Consider the following 21,753-nt stretch of genomic DNA (forward strand, 5'->3'; position numbering starts at 1 on the left):
GTAATTATCAGGGCTTTAAGATGCACCAAAAACTGGCTTTAATGCCTTATTTCCAAACTCATACATATACTGTATCCTTTTCAACAACTAGAACCAAATGTAGCTAACAAAGAACAACATTTGTTTATTTGACATTCCATTTCGTTTACAACTCTGAACATGAATAGCCTACTATGCACTGTGTGCGAGATTACCACACAGTACCGTACCGATATGCTATTACGCAACACTCTTCATGTGCATGTCCAATTACCTATCAATGTACAATGTCAATATACGTTTATCACACGTGTATTCTATACGTAAACTCCAAACACTTTCACCAAAGTTATGAGCTAAATTAACAACAAATTAATTATCGTCTCGAGTTAATTTTGGTTCCATATATTCAGTTAAACATTACATTACGGAAATATAAAGGTCCTTTTACTTACAACATTGGACTTGTACCGATTATCTTGAATTCTACTGTAAAGTCACGACGGGCTGAACTTTAAATCTTTGTCGATCTTGGCAAGGCAAATTTCCAACGCCCTCTATCGACCCAGATAAATGATGCTACAACTCAATTAACGTCTCTGACGTCATGTTAAATATTTCAAAGAAAAAATACACTTTCTAAATCTTACACTCCGGCCCCTTAAATGCATAGACACAACGGAGCATTTATCAATTTTTTCTTTCACGATTAAAATTTACACTGTATCTTGCTTCCCTTTAATCATTTGAACTGACTGGTAAGTAAGAATACACTAAACTCCAAATACCTTTAAATTGCATGTACCTGTATATAAATAATAACATGCACTATTTGCTTTAGTACACATAATTGGCTTTGACAACAATTGAAATCGACAACCCTTTCCAATATGGCAGTCTAGAAAATAATTTGATATAAACTTTAAATGCTTGTGACCTAGAGACATTCAGTTATGCTCAAGAAAATAATGAATTGCCTTTTTCCTGCAATCATCTATAAAACATTGTCCCTTTAAAACATAAATTAACATCTATGTCCTATTATTTTTTACAAACATTGTGTTCCCTATTACACAATATCATATCATTTTCTGGGTCTTCACAGATTAAATTCAAATTCTAGCTGAGCATACAGTATATACACAAAGTATAAATCTAACGTTATGTATCTTCAATCCTTACAACTCTTTGAATATTTCCAACTATTCTTTTCTTGCAAAAACACTTGAATTGAGTCGGTGTTTAAACTCAAAAGTGAACCTGTTTTTTGTCTCCTCTTAATCAGCAATGACAATATCAAACTCTCTGCATCAAATCTGGCACCTTTGTAAGAATAGTCTTGTTTGAATAACATACTTTATCAACTGTGATCATCAAATATGCCTTTTAGATCACAAAATACACAAAAAATACATCCTGAGGATGAGATACATTTACTAGATTAACTAGTCTCTTATCAAGTTGAAATATCCCTTTTATATAGTCTTTCTTCAATCCACAATTTAATAAACGTTTTAATGAATTTCGGAACTTATTATGTCCATCATCTTGAAATTCAAAGTTCTTCATGTTGTCGTCAATTTCAAACTGTTCATGTTGTAACTCATGATTCATTATAGTCTTGTTTTAAGTCTTGAATGTTTCTAAACTTTCCATTCTTTAAGAATGATTTGCTGCTTGGCTGAATGTCGTCGTGATAAACTGCTTGAAAATGTCCTCCACTCTAACAGTCATTCATCTCGAAACAATGAGAATGATTGGTTTCAAATTTTTGAACATTCCTTTGAGCATTTCAAAACAATTCTTGATAACTGATGCAAATTCCTTTTCCTTGATTAGCAATTCCTGCTTTTGCTGTGCTATCAAATTATCAATTTTCAATCGACCTGGTACCACACTAATCGTCTTGTATTGTTCTATAAGAGCAAATTCAATATAAAGAAAATTTTACTCACTAATTTTAAACTTTCTGCTATTTCCAAAAATACGATTTCTGAACTGGTCCTTTTTGGATCTCACCTGCTACATTTTTACACTTTCACCACAATGAGAAATATATCTTTGTAGTGCCTTAAATTCAAATATTTTCTCTAACAAAATACATATGTATCAGATAATTTTTATGACCAAACATGTACGTGTACAGATTCAACCGTATCCCTTTTCTGAATTTCTTTGTTTTACAATGTACGGTGTGAAACTGTCAACTCCAAAATACATGTAGCCAAATAAAGGTTTACCAGGTGACACTCTGGGCAGATTGGCCAGGTCCGGCCCCTGTGGAACCTTGTCAGGTAATGCTTCTTCATTATGCTTTGCCACACAATCACTAATAACTTGTGGACTTATGATTAAATGGTGAGGTAAGTACAATGAGGTTATATCTTCTAATTGTTCTGTCTTATTAACTTTCATTATAGAGTAGTTACTTAGCATATGTTCTACGTCCACTTGGTGTTTCTTCTGAAGTGTATCATCTATCAGTAATCTCTTGGGTGACGACTGCAAACGCTGTTCTGCAGTCAAAATGTCGTCTGGTAGTTTTGGCGTTTTCTTCTCAAACGACGTTGGCGATAGGTTGTGAACTCCATCCTTTTTACCACTACTCTCCCGGAAAGCTGACGCATTACTAACATTGATGGACGAAACCTTGTCCTTCTGAAGAACTTCTGAGCTTTCATTCTTCCTGAATATCTGAAGTCTGCCATCCTCCAGTTTGATGTCGCTACCAACAAAGCTTGTAGTAGCTGTGTGTATGTCTTCTGGCATCTTGGGCTGGACAGGACCACTTACTGCCCATCCTAATTTGGTTCTTACAGCATAAGGTCCATCCTCGGATGCTCTAATTTCTATAGGTATCAATGCTCCAGGCACATCTTGTCCGATCAAAAGTCCAACTTCATGTTGTGTGACGATAGGAATGTTGATTCCTTCTAGGTGGTTCCATCCTCTGATGTCTTCCATCTTGGCGATGTGAGATTCTTTGACGTTGATTGACTCTCTTGTATATACACGTGGTAACTTCACTATCTCTGTATCTTTGCCTGTGTCTACTATGAGGCTAACAACTGATGTATCTACTGTGCTGTTAGATCTTCCAAGTGTTGATAGATTTAGACTTTGCTTCCTTTCCACTGCATTAAGTTGTCTGGATAGGGCTGCTGTACAAAACGTGCTGGTAGAACCAGTATCTAGGAGTGCGTAAGTTTCAACAGACTGGCTCTCGTTGTGTGCCCTTACCCTAACTGGAACGATGGGAAGTACACACCTACCGGCCCCTGTGACCGACTTATCAATGAAGCTATTCTGAGCTGTTTGGATTTCATCAAATGGCGTTTGAGTGGAAGATGATATCAAATGTTTATTTGGTTGAGGCTGATTCTCTATCTCTTGATGCGGAGTACCTCTTTCAGGTGACAAGCTTTCCCGAAATAAGTGGAGAAACTTTGTATGTTTTCTCTGACATCCTGGTACTGAGCATGTTCGGTTCAACTTACAAATTCTGCTGGTATGACCTTGTTGCAAGCAATTGAAACATAGTCTGTTCTCTTGTGCAAATTTAAATCTCTCATCAGGTGTCAGAGACTTAAAGCTGTCACAACCAAACAAGGTATGGTCTTGATAACACTTGAAGCACTTCTTGGGCTTAGGAAAGCTTGAATTATCAGTGACTGCTGTAGAGTAGCTGCTCTTTGAATGTTGCTTGTTGAAGCTTGGTTTAGATGCTGATCTTGGAGAAGTCGCAGTCAGCTCACCGAAGACTGGATCGTTAACTTCTTCGGCGGCATCAGATACAAACTTCACCATGTCAGTGATATCTGGAGATCGACCTCTTTGCCTAATGTCTCTCACTACTTTCAACCATCTAGCTTTGAGATGAAATGGTAGTCTTTCTGCCAGTTTGACCAGCTCTCTGTTACTGCTGATTTCCTTTGTCAGATTCAATGCCTTAAGAGTCTCAAGACATACCTGTAATTCGTCAGCAAACTTGCGTAGTCCAGTTCTATCATTTGCATGAAGTGCTGAACCATTAGTTATCTGTTCAATCCATGCTTCTCCTATCTTAAATCTACTGCCAAAGCGTTCTCTCAGTAATTCTCTGGCGCGTTGATATCCTAGCACTGGATCCATTACCATACAACACTGTATGATGTTCTTTACATCCCCTTCACAGCACTGATACAACTTCATGAGCTTTGTCCCTCTGTCTAGTGTAGACGAGCCTATCAAATTATCAAAACATGCCATGAACTCATGATAGTGTAAAGGGTTACCGTTAAACTTCATGATTTCCACATTTGACAGGCTTATTGCTTCCAACAAACGATCCTGTATTTGCTGATACTGATACAAATCTTGGTTGTGCTGCGGGTATGGCATTGTGTCTTCCAAATTCTCCTGACGTACATTGTTGCGATGCTCGCTGGCCTGAATCTGTGGCTGAATGGGCTGCTGCTGTTGACCAAGTTCTTCACTTGTGGGTTCTATCTTAATGTCGAGTTGACTGGGATGCTGATCAAATTGTTCATATACAGCCTCTTCTGCTGCTGCAACTTTGAGCTTAGTTTCTAACATAAACTGTGCCTTCTTTTGCTGTAGATGAAATTCTTGAAGCTCTAACTCATGCTGTTCCTTCAAGGATGCTAGCTCTGCTGCCAGGGCTGCCTTCTTGGCCTTCGTCTTTATCCTCGATGACGCTGTTGAACTCTTACCACCTTGGCTGGCCGAGTCCTCGGACTTGATACTTTCAGATGATCCACTCATGGCGACTGTTCTTGACGGTGACGACTGTTCTTACGGTGACGATTGTTATTGAACTTTTTGTGACGTATAACTACTAGTGACTTGACAGTAGACAGTACTCAAACAAAAGACTCGGTGACGCGGAATTTCCAGTTATCATACGATGCATGAAGTATACAATCTGGGCATACCATCTAGCATACCATCGAGCATACCATCGAGCATGTTCAATCTGTAGCATAAAAATATAAACAAACAATAATAAGCATCTGTATATGCAGTTACATTTATGTACTTGCATGAGATGAAATAAATAGTCTATGTATTGCACAAATTATTTGTGACGTTTGAATCTTGCATAAATAAATATTCTGGTTTCCTGTAACAAATTTACCTATCAAATTCTGTCAATGTATTCCAAATGACCTTGAATAAACTTTGCAATATGCGGTAAATAAACAAAACCTTGACTTCGTCTCATTTGTCCTTTATATCCACTACGATACTTAAATATTACCTTGCCTCTAAACTATATACTCTGAGGCATTATTGACTAGCAATAACTTTACTCAAACCAATAACTAGGCTTTCATTTCACCTTCACGGTATGTGTTATTTGTAATTATCAGGGCTTTAAGATGCACCAAAAACTGGCTTTAATGCCTTATTTCCAAACTCATACATATACTGTATCCTTTTCAACAACTAGAACCAAATGTAGCTAACAAAGAACAACATTTGTTTATTTGACATTCCATTTCGTTTACAACTCTGAACATGAATAGCCTACTATGCACTGTGTGCGAGATTACCACACAGTACCGTACCGATATGCTATTACGCAACACTCTTCATGTGCATGTCCAATTACCTATCAATGTACAATGTCAATATACGTTTATCACACGTGTATTCTATACGTAAACTCCAAACACTTTCACCAAAGTTATGAGCTAAATTAACAACAAATTAATTATCGTCTCGAGTTAATTTTGGTTCCATATATTCAGTTAAACATTACATTACGGAAATATAAAGGTCCTTTTACTTACAACATTGGACTTGTACCGATTATCTTGAATTCTACTGTAAAGTCACGAGTAGTTATACGTCACTTCATGCATCGTATGATAACTGGAAATTCCGCGTCACCGAGTCTTTTGTTTGAGTACTGTCTACTGTCAAGTCACTAGTAGTTATACGTCACAAAAAGCTTACTTTGTGTATATACTGTATGCTCAGCTAGAATTTGAATTTAATCTGTGAAGACCCAGAAAATAATTTGATATAAACTTTAAATGCTTGTGACCTAGAGACATTCAGTTATGCTCAAGAAAATAATGAATTGCCTTTTTCCTGCAATCATCTATAAAACATTGTCCCTTTAAAACATAAATTAACATCTATGTCCTATTATTTTTTACAAACATTGTGTTCCCTATTACACAATATCATATCATTTTCTGGGTCTTCACAGATTAAATTCAAATTCTAGCTGAGCACACTAATCGTCTTGTATTGTTCTATAAGAGCAAATTCAATATAAAGAAAAAATACACTTTCTAAATCTTACACTCCGGCCCCTTAAATGCATAGACACAACGGAGCATTTATCAATTTTTTCTTTCACGATTAAAAGAAAAAATTGATAAATGCTCCGTTGTGTCTATGCATTTAAGGGGCCGGAGTGTAAGATCAAGGTTATCAAGATCTTGCCTTTTTTGTGACGTATAACTACTAGTGACTTGACAGTAGACAGTACTCAAACAAAAGACTCGGTGACGCGGAATTTCCAGTTATCATACGATGCATGAAGTATACAATCTGGGCATACCATCTAGCATACCATCGAGCATACCATCGAGCATGTTCAATCTGTAGCATAAAAATATAAACAAACAATAATAAGCATCTGTATATGCAGTTACATTTATGTACTTGCATGAGATAAAATAAATAGTCTATGTATTGCACAAATTATTTGTGACGTTTGAATCTTGCATAAATAATATTCTGGTTTCCTGTAACATACCTATCAAATTCTGTCAATGTATTCCAAATGACCTTGAATAAACTTTGCAATATGCGGTAAAATAAACAAAACCTTGACTTCGTCTCATTTGTCCTTTATATCCACTACGATACTTAAATATTACCTTGCCTCTAAACTATATACTCTGAGGCATTATTGACTAGCAATAACTTTACTCAAACCAATAACTAGGCTTTCATTTCACCTTCACTGTATGTGTTATTTGTAATTATCAGGGCTTTAAGATGCACCAAAAACTGGCTTTAATGCCTTATTTCCAAACTCATACATATACTGTATCCTTTTCAACAACTAGAACCAAATGTAGCTAACAAAGAACAACATTTGTTTATTTGACATTCCATTTCGTTTACAACTCTGAACATGAATAGCCTACTATGCACTGTGTGCGAGATTACCACACAGTACCGTACCGATATGCTATTACGCAACACTCTTCATGTGCATGTCCAATTACCTATCAATGTACAATGTCAATATACGTTTATCACACGTGTATTCTATACGTAAACTCCAAACACTTTCACCAAAGTTATGAGCTAAATTAACAACAAATTAATTATCGTCTCGAGTTAATTTTGGTTCCATATATTCAGTTAAACATTACATTACGGAAATATAAAGGTCCTTTTACTTACAACATTGGACTTGTACCGATTATCTTGAATTCTACTGTAAAGTCACGACGGGCTGAACTTTAAATCTTTGTCGATCTTGGCAAGGCAAATTTCCAACGCCCTCTATCGACCCAGATAAATGATGCTACAACTCAATTAACGTCTCTGACGTCATGTTAAATATTTCAAAGAAAAAATACACTTTCTAAATCTTACACTCCGGCCCCTTAAATGCATAGACACAACGGAGCATTTATCAATTTTTTCTTTCACGATTAAAATTTACACTGTATCTTGCTTCCCTTTAATCATTTGAACTGACTGGTAAGTAAGAATACACTAAACTCCAAATACCTTTAAATTGCATGTACCTGTATATAAATAATAACATGCACTATTTGCTTTAGTACACATAATTGGCTTTGACAACAATTGAAATCGACAACCCTTTCCAATATGGCAGTCTAGAAAATAATTTGATATAAACTTTAAATGCTTGTGACCTAGAGACATTCAGTTATGCTCAAGAAAATAATGAATTGCCTTTTTCCTGCAATCATCTATAAAACATTGTCCCTTTAAAACATAAATTAACATCTATGTCCTATTATTTTTTACAAACATTGTGTTCCCTATTACACAATATCATATCATTTTCTGGGTCTTCACAGATTAAATTCAAATTCTAGCTGAGCATACAGTATATACACAAAGTATAAATCTAACGTTATGTATCTTCAATCCTTACAACTCTTTGAATATTTCCAACTATTCTTTTCTTGCAAAAACACTTGAATTGAGTCGGTGTTTAAACTCAAAAGTGAACCTGTTTTTTGTCTCCTCTTAATCAGCAATGACAATATCAAACTCTCTGCATCAAATCTGGCACCTTTGTAAGAATAGTCTTGTTTGAATAACATACTTTATCAACTGTGATCATCAAATATGCCTTTTAGATCACAAAATACACAAAAAATACATCCTGAGGATGAGATACATTTACTAGATTAACTAGTCTCTTATCAAGTTGAAATATCCCTTTTATATAGTCTTTCTTCAATCCACAATTTAATAAACGTTTTAATGAATTTCGGAACTTATTATGTCCATCATCTTGAAATTCAAAGTTCTTCATGTTGTCGTCAATTTCAAACTGTTCATGTTGTAACTCATGATTCATTATAGTCTTGTTTTAAGTCTTGAATGTTTCTAAACTTTCCATTCTTTAAGAATGATTTGCTGCTTGGCTGAATGTCGTCGTGATAAACTGCTTGAAAATGTCCTCCACTCTAACAGTCATTCATCTCGAAACAATGAGAATGATTGGTTTCAAATTTTTGAACATTCCTTTGAGCATTTCAAAACAATTCTTGATAACTGATGCAAATTCCTTTTCCTTGATTAGCAATTCCTGCTTTTGCTGTGCTATCAAATTATCAATTTTCAATCGACCTGGTACCACACTAATCGTCTTGTATTGTTCTATAAGAGCAAATTCAATATAAAGAAAATTTTACTCACTAATTTTAAACTTTCTGCTATTTCCAAAAATACGATTTCTGAACTGGTCCTTTTTGGATCTCACCTGCTACATTTTTACACTTTCACCACAATGAGAAATATATCTTTGTAGTGCCTTAAATTCAAATATTTTCTCTAACAAAATACATATGTATCAGATAATTTTTATGACCAAACATGTACGTGTACAGATTCAACCGTATCCCTTTTCTGAATTTCTTTGTTTTACAATGTACGGTGTGAAACTGTCAACTCCAAAATACATGTAGCCAAATAAAGGTTTACCAGGTGACACTCTGGGCAGATTGGCCAGGTCCGGCCCCTGTGGAACCTTGTCAGGTAATGCTTCTTCATTATGCTTTGCCACACAATCACTAATAACTTGTGGACTTATGATTAAATGGTGAGGTAAGTACAATGAGGTTATATCTTCTAATTGTTCTGTCTTATTAACTTTCATTATAGAGTAGTTACTTAGCATATGTTCTACGTCCACTTGGTGTTTCTTCTGAAGTGTATCATCTATCAGTAATCTCTTGGGTGACGACTGCAAACGCTGTTCTGCAGTCAAAATGTCGTCTGGTAGTTTTGGCGTTTTCTTCTCAAACGACGTTGGCGATAGGTTGTGAACTCCATCCTTTTTACCACTACTCTCCCGGAAAGCTGACGCATTACTAACATTGATGGACGAAACCTTGTCCTTCTGAAGAACTTCTGAGCTTTCATTCTTCCTGAATATCTGAAGTCTGCCATCCTCCAGTTTGATGTCGCTACCAACAAAGCTTGTAGTAGCTGTGTGTATGTCTTCTGGCATCTTGGGCTGGACAGGACCACTTACTGCCCATCCTAATTTGGTTCTTACAGCATAAGGTCCATCCTCGGATGCTCTAATTTCTATAGGTATCAATGCTCCAGGCACATCTTGTCCGATCAAAAGTCCAACTTCATGTTGTGTGACGATAGGAATGTTGATTCCTTCTAGGTGGTTCCATCCTCTGATGTCTTCCATCTTGGCGATGTGAGATTCTTTGACGTTGATTGACTCTCTTGTATATACACGTGGTAACTTCACTATCTCTGTATCTTTGCCTGTGTCTACTATGAGGCTAACAACTGATGTATCTACTGTGCTGTTAGATCTTCCAAGTGTTGATAGATTTAGACTTTGCTTCCTTTCCACTGCATTAAGTTGTCTGGATAGGGCTGCTGTACAAAACGTGCTGGTAGAACCAGTATCTAGGAGTGCGTAAGTTTCAACAGACTGGCTCTCGTTGTGTGCCCTTACCCTAACTGGAACGATGGGAAGTACACACCTACCGGCCCCTGTGACCGACTTATCAATGAAGCTATTCTGAGCTGTTTGGATTTCATCAAATGGCGTTTGAGTGGAAGATGATATCAAATGTTTATTTGGTTGAGGCTGATTCTCTATCTCTTGATGCGGAGTACCTCTTTCAGGTGACAAGCTTTCCCGAAATAAGTGGAGAAACTTTGTATGTTTTCTCTGACATCCTGGTACTGAGCATGTTCGGTTCAACTTACAAATTCTGCTGGTATGACCTTGTTGCAAGCAATTGAAACATTTATTGACTCTTATGTGTCTGGTAGAGTCAATTGTAAATGGACGTCCAGTAACCACTGTCTCCGACGATGCCCGAGATGCTGAGCCCCTTACACCCAACCATTTGTTGCTCCTGAGGTCAAATAATCCCCTTCCGCCTGATGTATTTCAGAAGCAGGACTTGTATGGACGTCGGCGCTGGAAACAAATCCAATACTTAGCAGATGTTTTCTGGCGGCGGTGGGTAAAGGAGTATTTGCCTACCCTACAGCAACGTCAAAAGTGGCAAAAACCAACAAGAAATCTGGTTGAAGGTGATATTGTATTGATAATGGATGATCAACCTAGGAACAAGTGGCTAATGGGAAGGGTGACAGAGACCTTCCCTGGTAAGGACAAGCTCGTCAGATCTGTAAAGGTAAAGCACAGCAGTGGGACCCTAGAACGACCTGTTCAAAAATTATGCCTTTTGGAGGCAACCGGATTAAATGTTTAAGCGAGAGAGTTAAAATCGCAGTGTCTAAACTCCCATTTCCCTGGTCTAAGTGCATTTAACAAGCAATTTGTGCGGAATATGGATTTGATAAAAGGATAAGGAGTAAATTCATATCTGAGATTTATTTGTCAAATCTGTTTAAAATTTTCTTTATATTGAACTTGCTCTTATAGAACAATACAAGAAGATTAGTGTGGTACCAGGTCAATTGAAATTGATAATTTGATAGCACAGCAAAAGCAGGAACTGCTAATCAAGGAAAAGGAATTTGCATCAGTTATCAAGAATTGTTTTTGAAATGCTCAAAGGAATGTTCAAAATTTTGAAACCAATCATTCTCATTGTTTCGAGATGAATGACTGTTAGAGTGGAGGACATTTTCAAGCAGTTTATCACGACGACATTCAGCCAAGCAGCAAATCATTCTTAAAGAATGGAAAGTTTAGAAACATTCAAGACTTGAAACAAGACTATAATGAATCATGAGTTACAACATGAACAGTTTGAAATTGACGACAACATGAAGAACTTTGAATTTCAAGATGATGGACATAATAAGTTCCGAAATTCATTAAAACGTTTATTAAATTGTGGATTGAAGAAAGACTATATAAAAGGGATATTTCAACTTGATAAGAGACTAGTTAATCTAGTAAATGTATCTCATCCTCAGGATGTATTTTTTGTGTATTTTGTGATCTAAAAGGCATATTTGATGATCACAGTTGATAAAGTATGTTATTCAAACAAGACTATTCTTACAAAGGTGCCAGATTTGATGCAGAGAGTTTGATATTGTCATTGCTGATTAAGAGGAGACAAAAAACAGGTTCACTTTTGAGTTTAAACACCGACTCAATTCAAGTGTTTTTGCAAGAAAAGAATAGTTGGAAATATTCAAAGAGTTGTAAGGATTGAAGATACATAACGTTAGATTTATACTTTGTGTATATACTGTATGCTCAGCTAGAATTTGAATTTAATCTGTGAAGACCCAGAAAATGATATGATATTGTGTAATAGGGAACACAATGTTTGTAAAAAATAATAGGACATAGATGTTAATTTATGTTTTAAAGGGACAATGTTTTATAGATGATTGCAGGAAAAAGGCAATTCATTATTTTCTTGAGCATAACTGAATGTCTCTAGGTCACAAGCATTTAAAGTTTATATCAAATTATTTTCTAGACTGCCATATTGGAAAGGGTTGTCGATTTCAATTGTTGTCAAAGCCAATTATGTGTACTAAAGCAAATAGTGCATGTTATTATTTATATACAGGTACATGCAATTTAAAGGTATTTGGAGTTTAGTGTATTCTTACTTACCAGTCAGTTCAAATGATTAAAGGGAAGCAAGATACAGTGTAAATTTTAATCGTGAAAGAAAAAATTGATAAATGCTCCGCTGTGTCTATGCATTTAAGGGGCCGGAGTGTAAGATTTAGAAAGTGTATTTTTTCTTTGAAATATTTAACATGACGTCAGAGACGTTAATTGAGTTGTAGCATCATTTATCTGGGTCGATAGAGGGCGTTGGAAATTTGCCTTGCCAAGATTGACAAAGATTTAAAGTTCAGCCCGTCGTGACTTTACAGTAGAATTCAAGATAATCGGTACAAGTCCAATGTTGTAAGTAAAAGGACCTTTATATTTCCGTAATGTAATGTTTAACTGAATATATGGAACCAAAATTAACTCGAGACGATAATTAATTTGTTGTTAATTTAGCTCATAACTTTGGTGAAAGTGTTTGGAGTTTACGTATAGAATACACGTGTGATAAACGTATATTGACATTGTACATTGATAGGTAATTGGACATGCACATGAAGAGTGTTGCGTAATAGCATATCGGTACGGTACTGTGTGGTAATCTCGCACACAGTGCATAGTAGGCTATTCATGTTCAGAGTTGTAAACGAAATGGAATGTCAAATAAACAAATGTTGTTCTTTGTTAGCTACATTTGGTTCTAGTTGTTGAAAAGGATACAGTATATGTATGAGTTTGGAAATAAGGCATTAAAGCCAGTTTTTGGTGCATCTTAAAGCCCTGATAATTACAAATAACACATACAGTGAAGGTGAAATGAAAGCCTAGTTATTGGTTTGAGTAAAGTTATTGCTAGTCAATAATGCCTCAGAGTATATAGTTTAGAGGCAAGGTAATATTTAAGTATCGTAGTGGATATAAAGGACAAATGAGACGAAGTCAAGGTTTTGTTTATTTACCGCATATTGCAAAGTTTATTCAAGGTCATTTGGAATACATTGACAGAATTTGATAGGTATGTTACAGGAAACCAGAATATTATTTATGCAAGATTCAAACGTCACAAATAATTTGTGCAATACATAGACTATTTATTTTATCTCATGCAAGTACATAAATGTAACTGCATATACAGATGCTTATTATTGTTTGTTTATATTTTTATGCTACAGATTGAACATGCTCGATGGTATGCTCGATGGTATGCTAGATGGTATGCCCAGATTGTATACTTCATGCATCGTATGATAACTGGAAATTCCGCGTCACCGAGTCTTTTGTTTGAGTACTGTCTACTGTCAAGTCACTAGTAGTTATACGTCACAAAAAAAAAAACATTTTTTAAAAATTTGTTTAGTGTAAGATTTAGAAAGTGTATTTTTTCTTTGAAATATTTAACATGACGTCAGAGACGTTAATTGAGTTGTAGCATCATTTATCTGGGTCGATAGAGGGCGTTGGAAATTTGCCTTGCCAAGATCGACAAAGATTTAAAGTTCAGCCCGTCGTGACTTTACAGTAGAATTCAAGATAATCGGTACAAGTCCAATGTTGTAAGTAAAAGGACCTTTATATTTCCGTAATGTAATGTTTAACTGAATATATGGAACCAAAATTAACTCGAGACGATAATTAATTTGTTGTTAATTTAGCTCATAACTTTGGTGAAAGTGTTTGGAGTTTACGTATAGAATACACGTGTGATAAACGTATATTGACATTGTACATTGATAGGTAATTGGACATGCACATGAAGAGTGTTGCGTAATAGCATATCGGTACGGTACTGTGTGGTAATCTCGCACACAGTGCATAGTAGGCTATTCATGTTCAGAGTTGTAAACGAAATGGAATGTCAAATAAACAAATGTTGTTCTTTGTTAGCTACATTTGGTTCTAGTTGTTGAAAAGGATACAGTATATGTATGAGTTTGGAAATAAGGCATTAAAGCCAGTTTTTGGTGCATCTTAAAGCCCTGATAATTACAAATAACACATACAGTGAAGGTGAAATGAAAGCCTAGTTATTGGTTTGAGTAAAGTTATTGCTAGTCAATAATGCCTCAGAGTATATAGTTTAGAGGCAAGGTAATATTTAAGTATCGTAGTGGATATAAAGGACAAATGAGACGAAGTCAAGGTTTTGTTTATTTACCGCATATTGCAAAGTTTATTCAAGGTCATTTGGAATACATTGACAGAATTTGATAGGTATGTTACAGGAAACCAGAATATTATTTATGCAAGATTCAAACGTCACAAATAATTTGTGCAATACATAGACTATTTATTTTATCTCATGCAAGTACATAAATGTAACTGCATATACAGATGCTTATTATTGTTTGTTTATATTTTTATGCTACAGATTGAACATGCTCGATGGTATGCTCGATGGTATGCTAGATGGTATGCCCAGATTGTATACTTCATGCATCGTATGATAACTGGAAATTCCGCGTCACCGAGTCTTTTGTTTGAGTACTGTCTACTGTCAAGTCACTAGTAGTTATACGTCACAAAAAGTTCAATAACAATCGTCACCGTAAGAACAGTCGTCACCGTCAAGAACAGTCGCCATGAGTGGATCATCTGAAAGTATCAAGTCCGAGGACTCGGCCAGCCAAGGTGGTAAGAGTTCAACAGCGTCATCGAGGATAAAGACGAAGGCCAAGAAGGCAGCCCTGGCAGCAGAGCTAGCATCCTTGAAGGAACAGCATGAGTTAGAGCTTCAAGAATTTCATCTACAGCAAAAGAAGGCACAGTTTATGTTAGAAACTAAGCTCAAAGTTGCAGCAGCAGAAGAGGCTGTATATGAACAATTTGATCAGCATCCCAGTCAACTCGACATTAAGATAGAACCCACAAGTGAAGAACTTGGTCAACAGCAGCAGCCCATTCAGCCACAGATTCAGGCCAGCGAGCATCGCAACAATGTACGTCAGGAGAATTTGGAAGACACAATGCCATACCCGCAGCACAACCAAGATTTGTATCAGTATCAGCAAATACAGCATCGTTTGTTGGAAGCAATAAGCCTGTCAAATGTGGAAATCATGAAGTTTAACGGTAACCCTTTACACTATCATGAGTTCATGGCATGTTTTGATAATTTGATAGGCTCGTCTACACTAGACAGAGGGACAAAGCTCATGAAGTTGTATCAGTGCTGTGAAGGGGATGTAAAGAACATCATACAGTGTTGTATGGTAATGGATCCAGTGCTAGGATATCAACGCGCCAGAGAATTACTGAGAGAACGCTTTGGCAGTAGATTTAAGATAGGAGAAGCATGGATTGAACAGATAACTAATGGTTCAGCACTTCATGCAAATGATAGAACTGGACTACGCAAGTTTGCTGACGAATTACAGGTATGTCTTGAGACTCTTAAGGCATTGAATCTGACAAAGGAAATCAGCAGTAACAGAGAGCTGGTCAAACTGGCAGAAAGACTACCATTTCATCTCAAAGCTAGATGGTTGAAAGTAGTGAGAGACATTAGGCAAAGAGGTCGATCTCCAGATATCACTGACATGGTGAAGTTTGTATCTGATGCCGCCGAAGAAGTTAACGATCCAGTCTTCGGTGAGCTGACTGCGACTTCTCCAAGATCAGCATCTAAACCAAGCTTCAACAAGCAACATTCAAAGAGCAGCTACTCTACAGCAGTCACTGATAATTCAAGCTTTCCTAAGCCCAAGAAGTGCTTCAAGTGTTATCAAGACCATACCTTGTTTGGTTGTGACAGCTTTAAGTCTCTGACACCTGATGAGAGATTTAAATTTGCACAAGAGAACAGACTATGTTTCAATTGCTTGCAACAAGGTCATACCAGCAGAATTTGTAAGTTGAACCGAACATGCTCAGTACCAGGATGTCAGAGAAAACATACAAAGTTTCTCCACTTATTTCGGGAAAGCTTGTCACCTGAAAGAGGTACTCCGCATCAAGAGATAGAGAATCAGCCTCAACCAAATAAACATTTGATATCATCTTCCACTCAAACGCCATTTGATGAAATCCAAACAGCTCAGAATAGCTTCATTGATAAGTCGGTCACAGGGGCCGGTAGGTGTGTACTTCCCATCGTTCCAGTTAGGGTAAGGGCACACAACGAGAGCCAGTCTGTTGAAACTTACGCACTCCTAGATACTGGTTCTACCAGCACGTTTTGTACAGCAGCCCTATCCAGACAACTTAATGCAGTGGAAAGGAAGCAAAGTCTAAATCTATCAACACTTGGAAGATCTAACAGCACAGTAGATACATCAGTTGTTAGCCTCATAGTAGACACAGGCAAAGATACAGAGATAGTGAAGTTACCACGTGTATATACAAGAGAGTCAATCAACGTCAAAGAATCTCACATCGCCAAGATGGAAGACATAAGAGGATGGAACCACCTAGAAGGAATCAACATTCCTATCGTCACACAACATGAAGTTGGACTTTTGATCGGACAAGATGTGCCTGGAGCATTGATACCTATAGAAATTAGAGCATCCGAGGATGGACCTTATGCTGTAAGAACCAAATTAGGATGGGCAGTAAGTGGTCCTGTCCAGCCCAAGATGCCAGAAGACATACACACAGCTACTACAAGCTTTGTTGGTAGCGACATCAAACTGGAGGATGGCAGACTTCAGATATTCAGGAAGAATGAAAGCTCAGAAGTTCTTCAGAAGGACAAGGTTTCGTCCATCAATGTTAGTAATGCGTCAGCTTTCCGGGAGAGTAGTGGTAAAAAGGATGGAGTTCACAACCTATCGCCAACGTCGTTTGAGAAGAAAACGCCAAAACTACCAGACGACATTTTGACTGCAGAACAGCGTTTGCAGTCGTCACCCAAGAGATTACTGATAGATGATACACTTCAGAAGAAACACCAAGTGGACGTAGAACATATGCTAAGTAACTACTCTATAATGAAAGTTAATAAGACAGAACAATTAGAAGATATAACCTCATTGTACTTACCTCACCATTTAATCATAAGTCCACAAGTTATTAGTGATTGTGTGGCAAAGCATAATGAAGAAGCATTACCTGACAAGGTTCCACAGGGGCCGGACCTGGCCAATCTGCCCAGAGTGTCACCTGGTAAACCTTTATTTGGCTACATGTATTTTGGAGTTGACAGTTTCACACCGTACATTGTAAAACAAAGAAATTCAGAAAAGGGATACGGTTGAATCTGTACACGTACATGTTTGGTCATAAAAATTATCTGATACATATGTATTTTGTTAGAGAAAATATTTGAATTTAAGGCACTACAAAGATATATTTCTCATTGTGGTGAAAGTGTAAAAATGTAGCAGGTGAGATCCAAAAAGGACCAGTTCAGAAATCGTATTTTTGGAAATAGCAGAAAGTTTAAAATTAGTGAGTAAAATTTTCTTTATATTGAATTTGCTCTTATAGAACAATACAAGACGATTAGTGTGGTACCAGGTCGATTGAAAATTGATAATTTGATAGCACAGCAAAAGCAGGAATTGCTAATCAAGGAAAAGGAATTTGCATCAGTTATCAAGAATTGTTTTGAAATGCTCAAAGGAATGTTCAAAAATTTGAAACCAATCATTCTCATTGTTTCGAGATGAATGACTGTTAGAGTGGAGGACATTTTCAAGCAGTTTATCACGACGACATTCAGCCAAGCAGCAAATCATTCTTAAAGAATGGAAAGTTTAGAAACATTCAAGACTTAAAACAAGACTATAATGAATCATGAGTTACAACATGAACAGTTTGAAATTGACGACAACATGAAGAACTTTGAATTTCAAGATGATGGACATAATAAGTTCCGAAATTCATTAAAACGTTTATTAAATTGTGGATTGAAGAAAGACTATATAAAAGGGATATTTCAACTTGATAAGAGACTAGTTAATCTAGTAAATGTATCTCATCCTCAGGATGTATTTTTTGTGTATTTTGTGATCTAAAAGGCATATTTGATGATCACAGTTGATAAAGTATGTTATTCAAACAAGACTATTCTTACAAAGGTGCCAGATTTGATGCAGAGAGTTTGATATTGTCATTGCTGATTAAGAGGAGACAAAAAATACATCCTGAGGATGAGATACATTTACTAGATTAACTAGTCTCTTATCAAGTTGAAATATCCCTTTTATATAGTCTTTCTTCAATCCACAATTTAATAAACGTTTTAATGAATTTCGGAACTTATTATGTCCATCATCTTGAAATTCAAAGTTCTTCATGTTGTCGTCAATTTCAAACTGTTCATGTTGTAACTCATGATTCATTATAGTCTTGTTTTAAGTCTTGAATGTTTCTAAACTTTCCATTCTTTAAGAATGATTTGCTGCTTGGCTGAATGTCGTCGTGATAAACTGCTTGAAAATGTCCTCCACTCTAACAGTCATTCATCTCGAAACAATGAGAATGATTGGTTTCAAATTTTTGAACATTCCTTTGAGCATTTCAAAACAATTCTTGATAACTGATGCAAATTCCTTTTCCTTGATTAGCAATTCCTGCTTTTGCTGTGCTATCAAATTATCAATTGTTTTGAAATGGTATCATTTGTGTGACGTATAACTACTAGTGTCCCGCCAGTGATACCATTGAAGAAAGACTATATAAAAGGGATATTTCAACTTGATAAGAGACTAGTTAATCTAGTAAATGTATCTCATCCTCAGGATGTATTTTTTGTGTATTTTGTGATCTAAAAGGCATATTTGATGATCACAGTTGATAAAGTATGTTATTCAAACAAGACTATTCTTACAAAGGTGTCAGATTTGATGCAGAGAATTTGATATTGTCATTGCTGATTAAGAGGAGACAAAAAACAGGTTCACTTTTGAGTTTAAACACCGACTCAATTCAAGTGTTTTTGCAAGAAAAGAATAGTTGGAAATATTCAAAGAGTTGTAAGGATTGAAGATACATAACGTTAGATTTATACTTTGTGTATATACTGTATGCTCAGCTAGAATTGGAATTTAATCTGTGAAGACCCAGAAAATTATATGATATTGTGTAATAGGGAACACAATGTTTGTAAAAATAATAGGACATGGATGTTAATTTATGTTTTAAAGGGACAATGTTTTATAGATGATTGCGGGAAAAAAGCAATTCATTATTTTTCTTGAGCATAACTGAATGTCTCTAGGTCACAAGCATTTAAAGTTTATATCAAATTATTTTCTAGACTGCCATATTGGAAAGGGTTGTCGATTTCAATTGTTGTCAAAGCCTATTATGTGTACTAAAGCAAATAGTGCATGTTATTATTTATATACAGGTACATGCAATTTAAAGGTATTTGGAGTTCAGTGTATTCTTGTTTACCAGTCAGTTCAAATGATTAAAGGGAAGCAAGATACAGTGTAAATTTTAATCGTGAAAGAAAAAATTGATAAATGCTCCGTTGTGTCTATGCATTTAAGGGGTCGGAGTGTAAGATTTAGAAAGTGTATTTTTTTCTTTGAAATATTTAACATGACGTCAGAGACGTTATTGAGTTGTAGCATCATTTATCTGGGTCGATAGAGGGCGTTGGAAATTGGTCTTGCCAAGATCGACAAAGATTTAAAGTTCAGCCCGTCGTGACTTTACAGTTAGAATTCAAGATAATCGGTACAAGTCCAATGTTATTGAACTTTGTGTGACGTATAACTACTAGTGACTTGACAGTAGACAGTACTCAAACAAAAGACTCGGTGACGCGGAATTTCCAGTTATCATACGATGCATCAAGTATACAATCTGGGCATACATCTAGCATACCATCGAGCATACCATCGAGCATGTTCAATCTGTAGCATAAAAATATAAACAAACAATAATAAGCATCTGTATATGCAGTTACATTTATGTACTTGCATGAGATGAAATAAATAGTCTATGTATTGCACAAATTATTTGTGACGTTTGAATCTTGCATAAATAAATATTCTGGTTTCCTGTAACAAATTTACCTATCAAATTATGTCAATGTATTCAAATGACCTTGAATAAACTTTGCTATATGCGGTTTTTTTTGTCAATACATCCCCTTCACAGCACTGATACAACTTCATGAGCTTTGTCCCTCTGTCTAGTGTAGACGAGCCTATCAAATTATCAAAACATGCCATGAACTCATGATAGTGTAAAGGGTTACCGTTAAACTTCATGATTTCCACATTTGACAGGCTTATTGCTTCCAACAAACGATGCTGTATTTGCTGATACTGATACAAATCTTGGTTGTGCTGCGGGTATGGCATTGTGTCTTCCAAATTCTCGTGCGGTACATTGTTGTCACGCTCGCTGGCCTGAATCTGTGGCTGAACAGGCTGCTGCTGTTGACCAAGTTCTTCACTTGTGGGTTCTATCTTAACGTCGAGTTGACTGGGATGCTGATCAAATTGTTCATATACAGCCTCTTCTGCTGCTGTAACTTTGAGCTTAGTTTCTAACATATACTTTGCCTTCTTTTGCTGTAGTTGAAACTCTTGAAGCTCTAACTCATGCTGTTCCTTCAAGGATGCTAGCTCTGCTGCCAGGGCTGCCTTCTTGGCCTTCGTCTTTATCCTCGATGACGCTGTTGAACTCTTACCACCTTGGCTGGCCGAGTCCTCGGACTTGATACTTTCAGATGATCCACTCATGGCGACTGTTCTGTGACGGTGACGATTGTTATTGAACTTTATGTGACTTATAACTACTAGTGACTTGACAGTAGACAGTACTCAAACAAAAGACTCGGTGACGCGGAATTTCCAGTTATCATACGATGCATCAAGTATACAATCTGGGCATACCATCGAGCATACCATCGAGCATACCATCGAGCATGTTCAATCTGTAGCATAAAAATATAAACATGCTCGATGGTATGCTCGATGGTATGCTCGATGGTATGCCCAGATTGTATACTTGATGCATCGTATGATAACTGGAAATTCCGCGTCACCGAGTCTTTTGTTTGAGTACTGTCTACTGTCAAGTCACTAGTAGTTATAAGTCACATAAAGTTCAATAACAATCGTCACCGTCACAGAACAGTCGCCATGAGTGGATCATCTGAAAGTATCAAGTCCGAGGACTCGGCCAGCCAAGGTGGTAAGAGTTCAACAGCGTCATCGAGGATAAAGACGAAGGCCAAGAAGGCAGCCCTGGCAGCAGAGCTAGCATCCTTGAAGGAACAGCATGAGTTAGAGCTTCAAGAGTTTCAACTACAGCAAAAGAAGGCAAAGTATATGTTAGAAACTAAGCTCAAAGTTACAGCAGCAGAAGAGGCTGTATATGAACAATTTGATCAGCATCCCAGTCAACTCGACGTTAAGATAGAACCCACAAGTGAAGAACTTGGTCAACAGCAGCAGCCTGTTCAGCCACAGATTCAGGCCAGCGAGCGTGACAACAATGTACCGCACGAGAATTTGGAAGACACAATGCCATACCCGCAGCACAACCAAGATTTGTATCAGTATCAGCAAATACAGCATCGTTTGTTGGAAGCAATAAGC

At 36.6% G+C, this 21,753-nt stretch overlaps 2 protein-coding genes across 7 annotated transcripts; one reads left to right on the forward strand and one right to left on the reverse strand.

Moving 5' to 3' along the window:
• Window positions 1-768: 768 nt before the first annotated feature.
• LOC129280991 (uncharacterized) lies at window positions 769-10,488 on the reverse strand. Of its 5 annotated transcripts, none has more exons than XM_064108235.1 (3): window positions 7,414-10,488; window positions 6,569-6,597; window positions 769-4,954 (listed from the first exon to the last, which is right to left on the reverse strand). In XM_064108235.1, exon 3 carries the CDS (start codon window positions 4,741-4,743, stop codon window positions 2,128-2,130), a length of 2,616 nt encoding a protein of 871 aa, XP_063964305.1. In that variant the 5' UTR covers window positions 4,744-4,954; window positions 6,569-6,597; window positions 7,414-10,488; the 3' UTR covers window positions 769-2,127. The 5 variants fall into 5 exon arrangements, with proteins under 5 accessions (XP_063964305.1, XP_063964304.1, XP_063964306.1 ...); XM_064108234.1 differs by having other exon boundaries at window positions 6,439-6,597; XM_064108236.1 differs by lacking the exon at window positions 6,569-6,597.
• Window positions 10,489-12,367: 1,879 nt separating this feature from the next.
• Window positions 12,368-20,215, forward strand: LOC135156298 (uncharacterized). Of its 2 annotated transcripts, XM_064108239.1 has the most exons (3): window positions 12,368-12,604; window positions 13,420-13,800; window positions 14,616-20,215. In XM_064108239.1, exon 3 carries the CDS (start codon window positions 14,827-14,829, stop codon window positions 17,440-17,442), a length of 2,616 nt encoding a protein of 871 aa, XP_063964309.1. In that variant the 5' UTR covers window positions 12,368-12,604; window positions 13,420-13,800; window positions 14,616-14,826; the 3' UTR covers window positions 17,443-20,215. The 2 variants fall into 2 exon arrangements, with proteins under 2 accessions (XP_063964309.1, XP_063964308.1); XM_064108238.1 differs by lacking the exon at window positions 12,368-12,604 and having other exon boundaries at window positions 13,253-13,800.
• Window positions 20,216-21,753: the final 1,538 nt, after the last annotated feature.

The sequence above is a fragment of the Lytechinus pictus genome, chromosome 13 (genome assembly GCF_037042905.1).
Source record: "Lytechinus pictus isolate F3 Inbred chromosome 13, Lp3.0, whole genome shotgun sequence".
Lineage (NCBI taxonomy): Eukaryota > Metazoa > Echinodermata > Echinoidea > Temnopleuroida > Toxopneustidae > Lytechinus > Lytechinus pictus.

Excerpts from the sequence above, each read along its gene's own strand:
- LOC129280991 (XM_064108236.1), bottom strand. The coding sequence starts at position 4,743 with ATGAGTGGATCATCTGAAAGTATCAAGTCCGAGGACTCGGCCAGCCAA.
- LOC135156298 (XM_064108239.1), top strand. The coding sequence starts at position 14,827 with ATGAGTGGATCATCTGAAAGTATCAAGTCCGAGGACTCGGCCAGCCAA.